General features: G+C 28.1%; 1 protein-coding gene across 2 annotated transcripts; it reads left to right on the forward strand.

The window, feature by feature from the left end:
• The first annotated feature begins 984 nt into the window (after positions 1–984).
• Positions 985–4924, forward strand: LOC129613879 (DNA-directed RNA polymerase III subunit RPC8). 2 transcript variants are annotated; one of them, XM_055528187.1, is made up of 5 exons: positions 985–1223; positions 1276–1459; positions 1540–1680; positions 1734–1855; positions 4715–4924. In XM_055528187.1, exons 1-5 carry the CDS (start codon positions 1113–1115, stop codon positions 4847–4849), a joined length of 693 nt encoding a protein of 230 aa, XP_055384162.1. In that variant the 5' UTR covers positions 985–1112; the 3' UTR covers positions 4850–4924. The 2 variants fall into 2 exon arrangements, with proteins under 2 accessions (XP_055384162.1, XP_055384163.1); XM_055528188.1 differs by lacking the exon at positions 4715–4924 and adding an exon at positions 2860–3110.
• Positions 4925–5617: the final 693 nt, after the last annotated feature.

Here is a 5617-nt window from a genome sequence, read left to right on the forward strand (position 1 = left end):
TTGATGCAAATAAATTAAAAAAAAAATACATTAGATTTTAAGCTTTATCATTATAGTGATTTTTAATATATTCATATCATTATGGTTCGCAAATGCGCGGTTCCTGGTTGTCCGTCTAATTATAAAAATAAACATAATAAAAATATAATAAAGAAAAATGTTCCCTAACTAGGAGTTTTGTAGGAAAGCATGGATTGCGGCTATTCCTAGAAAAACTTGAAACCGTTGAGAGTACTGATGTTTGCCATTTACATTTTAAAAAAACATGTTTTTATCCAAAAACGCAAAAAAGGCTTCGGTTAATTCCAAGTATTTTCCCCAATTGTCCGGTAAGCATAGAAAATAGCGACCATATAATAATAAATTTTAATGATATAGTAAATAAAATCAATGAAAATATTGTGTTAGATGGCTGATTAGTATTTAAAAATAGTTTCTGCGTTGTATTATATACCAGGCCTTGATATTTCGTAATGTCAAGATGCTGTGGCCAGACCATAAACTGTTATAATGTACAAGAAATGTAAATATTTTTTCTCTTTTGTGTATAGGAAAAGTTTTTACAAATGAAGTTTTGTAAAAATCTTTATTTGTAAAAGATAAAATATAATAACACAAAACTTTATGAATGTAAGAACTAGTAAAGTAGAAAAAGATTGAACTTTAACCTTTTCTAATTAAAAATTTGAAAAAAGTTAATCATCTAATTAAAAATTTGAAAAAAGTTAATCATGTGGGAGATTTGTGATGTTGAAAATGGCGCTGTATAGATCCCATGAGAATACGTGTAAATCCGTCAGCTGTGAACTGTTATTGTCTCTAAGGATCTAAGCCTGCATTTCTGCCAGCCGAGATAGGAAGTGATATAAATAAATTTTCGTTTTCAACAAATTTCTTCCCGATTACGTCATATTTTAAAACGTCAATGCTACCAGGGTTTTGTAAGTTTTTAGACCTCAAGATATTATTGTATTTTAAAAAAAACTGAAAGTGTAATAAGTCTGTGCTCTGCAGTCGATGTTTATATTGTATTGTAATATAAAAACTTTTATTTTCATGTTGATGGACCGTGGAGCTGTAAATCAATTTGTGAAAACTTGAAATATGCTAATATGTTTGTATTAGTTAAATTGAGAGATACTGTTCGAATAGTTCCTGGGCAATTTCGATTTAAGCTTGAGGAATCTTTGCGAGATGAAATGAATAGAAAGTTAGCAAATAAAGTAAGTTGAGATAAAGTGGGTTGAGCTTCTCATAACCAAAATTTTTCTTGAGGTTCTGTTAAATGTTGGTCTTTGCGTTACATTTGAAAGTCTGTTGCAACTTAATAATTCTATAATATTGCCAGGAGACGGATCATCTCACACTGAAATAATTTTTCGCTTCATAGTTTTCCGTCCAAGTATTGGTGATGTGCTGGTAGGAAAAATTAGATCTTGCAATAGAGAAGGCGTTTATGGTAAATAGTATTATATTGATAAGTTTAATCCTTGATTTGAAATTTCAGTAGAATATTCTTTTAATTTTCTAATTCAAAAGTTACTTTGGGGTTTTTTGATGACGTTTTTGTACCATCAGCTGCGCTACAACATCCTTCTAGGTATGAAGAAACAGAACAAGCTTGGGTCTGGGAATACCCTTTGGATTCGGGAGAGAAACATGATTTGTACATGGACATAGGTATAGAGTTGGTTACACGTGAAAGGAGATTGCTAATATTTGATATCTTTCAGGCGAATCTATAAAATTCAGGGTGTCTGGAGAAATTTTTGCGGAAAATTCGCCAGTGTACCCGCAAAAAATTGACCCAAATCAAAACGTTTCTAAAGATGGAAAAACTCCGTATAAAATAATGGCAAGAAATTAATTCATTTTAAACTAAATATATAGATCTGCATAAAAACATCTACGCGTACATGCAAATTTTTAGCAACAATATACAATGGAATCTATGTATCGTATACCAATAGTACTAGAAATATTTTGCCTAACACGATTCAAAATTCGTGAAAATCGAAAAAAGAAATGACTGTCAATCTATAATTTTAATAATTAAAATAAGTATAATTTTTAAAATTAAAAAAAAAAAGTACCAGATTCCTCCAGCGTACAAATAAACGGTTATAATTTCGGAACCACGTGATATAGAGTTGCCTGCAGGGCTTGGTTTAAAGGCAATCGGTTGCTCTTTATTTTCAGCCTTACAATCAATTTGATTTGCGCCATAGTTTTTGAAATAGTGGTCATCATAATCATAATTTTTGTTTTTTGTGTGACATTTATTTTTTAAATAGATACTGGAAATTCCTTGGAAATATGCGTTAGTTTTTTTTATTTTTTTAATAGATATGTATATGAAATTTGCATTTTTCGCATGTATTCCAAAATGTTAATCTTATTTAATAATACGTTTTACTAGCAAAAGATGGAGGAAAATGTTACATCTTTACTGTGAGAGATAACGAAAATGTTATATGGCATTAACTTTTAGATCTCATTGTAGTGTATCGAAGAAACCAAAACAAAAATAACACAAATTTTCGACAGCTTTCTGGTTTAAAAAAAATTCTGGCTTTGATTAGCATTATCTCGAAAACTGTCTTAAATTAGATTGATTTCAAGATCAAACATAAAGAGCAATCAATTATGTGTACAACAAGTTCCCTATGGTTAATCTACATCGCATAGTTCCGAAGTTATAAGCATGTACAGATGCTTATAACTTCTTATATGTATGATCAAAAACTATATAAATTACATTATGAATACCAATATTTTGGCCAGACTAAATTAGATCCAATTTTTTTTAAACAAAATTATTTTCTCAATACAAACTAATTTTAACTTTTAATATTACAGAAGTACCGTGACTTTAGTGATGCGCTTGCAACTTAAACTTTACAAAGTACGAGTATCACATTCCAGAAAGTTTAGTAAAAGCTCTTGCCAATGTACACTTTTCCAAAATGCGTTCTATACGTGGTATGTTAGTGCATACGTAAAATAAAATCGGGTATCGAAAAAATCGAGCACGCTTTTCTTATACATTCATATATATAAATGTTGCCAGAAATAACCGATTAAATAAATTATTTATTTTCAGCAATAAAGTTCTTCTTTTTAAGTGTTTTTCTTAAAAGGCAGCATAAAAATTGTATGTTTTTAGTGGTGTGGTAAGGTTTGTTAAAAATTAACATTTGCACAGAACTTTTCAAATGTATTAATATTGTAAAAATTGTATTCCAAAATGTATCAAAGTTATCAATTTATCGAAGTCACGCATTATTGAAGTCACGGATACAGTAATCATCACAATTATTTACACTCTATTATATTTTATTTAAAACGCAAAACTTAAATTATCATAACTTTTTAAAAAACTAATTTATTGAATTCAAATTTTGTTACAGGTAATTCAAAAATTTTTCAAAATTTTACGAAAACAGAGTTACAAAAAAACAAATGTAAATTAAAAAAAGCGTAAAAACAAAAACCCCAAAAATATTTGCACTATATTATTTGCACTACTACAAATAGTATCTTCCGAGAACTGTTTGTTTTCTCTAAAATAGTAAGGTAGTTTGTATTTGAACAATTGTGTTATAGGTTTATCGTACAATAAAGCCTATTTTTTTTATTGGAAATACCTAATACATATAGTATTTCAACAATGGAATTGGATGAAAAATGTTATTGTCATAAGCGTTCTATTTTTTAACAAATTGAAAAACAAAAAAAAAATTTAAAACGTTATCCTGCCAGAAAGAAAAGTATCCAGAGATTTAATAGACAACCATTTTGTGTAGCAACATGATAATGCACCTATTCATACCAGCACAATGATAAAAATTTTTTGGATGATATGGAACTTGAAGTTTTTTCTAAAAATCTTCTGTCATAGCATATTTACATTTTTGACAAAAAAAAGTTATGAAAGCAGTATTACTCAAAATTTTAAGCGCTATTAAGAGTTATTCGCTTCCCGAGATCATAAAAATTTTTTAAGAAACTTTTGAAATATAGACATGTCGTTTTATACACTTTTGAAATGAAAATGTGTTCTAGTTTTTTTACCATTTCGTGTCAAGTTGAAAATGAAACATTTACAAATACTCATGTCCACATTTCATATTTAAATGTTCATGTTGGTTATTTTCATATAATCGAAACGCACGTTTTAAAATCTTCAAAACTAGATAAGTGAACTTATTCAGTTCTGATTGATACTAATTGCAATTGCAAAGAGTGTATATCTTATTTGATCTAGAAAAATAATTTAAAATTTTAATATTATGTAATATTTAGTAGCAACATTTTCAAATGCTAACTTTTTAAACCATCCTCGCTAAACATTAACTAGTTCATGTTTTAGTAAAACAAAACGCAAAAAAAAATTTCAATGGTGTTGCACTCGAAATGACAAAAATGCAGTTATCATTTTCTGACAGAAAAGCCTAGAAATGTTAAAATTACATGTAAGCAAAGTTTGGATTCAGTATATAATTTTTTAAAAAGTTATGATAATTTAGGTTTTGTGTTTTATATAAAATGTACAGTGTAAATTATTGTGGTGGTTACTATATTATGCCTGTGTATACATCCATGTGCATTATGCATGCAGTTCTCTTCGGCTTTATAAATTCGAATTTAAATTAAATTAAATTATATGTACCCGCACACGTTTGTAATTATATTTATTTTATTTTACTTTTAGGCAGTAATTAATGAATCTGGACTTGGTGTCTTGTCTTGGTGGGATCCTAGTGATTTACGAGGAACACAAAATGATTCTGAAGATTTGGAAGATAATGAAGAAAAAAGTTTGCAATTAGACGAATCTGAAGTATAATGACTCGATTAACATTATCAAAAAAGGATTAGAACACCAATTATAAAAAAATAAATACTAGAAATGAAATTAAATTTGGAGAATTTGTTTGTTTTTTTTTCAAAAAGTTAAGCTAAAGGTTATTTTATAAAGTAGAAAAATTATACAAGTTTTTATACGTACATACATATGTACATATCTAGAATCTACCTAAAATTTAAGTGAATTTAAAATGGTGTGTCGTAGTATTTCGTATTGTAAAAAAATTCATACTTTGACGATGCATCACGTTCTGAATTTTACAAAAATTTTATAATGTGACGTGCTCCTGTATGTATGTAGTTTAAAAGGAAGTGGGAGTGCCTGAAATTATTTGTGGGAAGGAAATTAGTTAATATTTTTAGCTCTACTGATTCTACAAATTTTTCTAAATCTAAATTTAGAAAAAATCGGTTGGTAAATTCTATTTGAAAAATGCATTAAAAAATATTTGCAATTTTTAACGCAGACATCTGGTTTGTTCGGAATCATCAAATAAAAGTTGTACGATTTTGTCAAAATCGAAAAAAAATTTTAATTTAATTTTTGATACAATATATGTATCTTTTTTTTAAACACATTGTAAAACTTAAATTGAAAATTTAAAAATCTTGATATAATGTATTATTTCATTCGATTGCTTTTGCAGATTTGTAGATTTTTAAGGTAACTGGGTAGTTCAGGAGTATTCCCCGGGCCACCGCAACCACCCCCATTATATCCGCGATCCAAGTATGAAACCAGAGACAT

Source organism: Condylostylus longicornis, unplaced genomic scaffold, assembly GCF_029603195.1.
Source record: "Condylostylus longicornis isolate FDR11 unplaced genomic scaffold, ASM2960319v2 ptg000094l, whole genome shotgun sequence".
In the NCBI taxonomy this organism is placed as follows: domain Eukaryota; kingdom Metazoa; phylum Arthropoda; class Insecta; order Diptera; family Dolichopodidae; genus Condylostylus; species Condylostylus longicornis.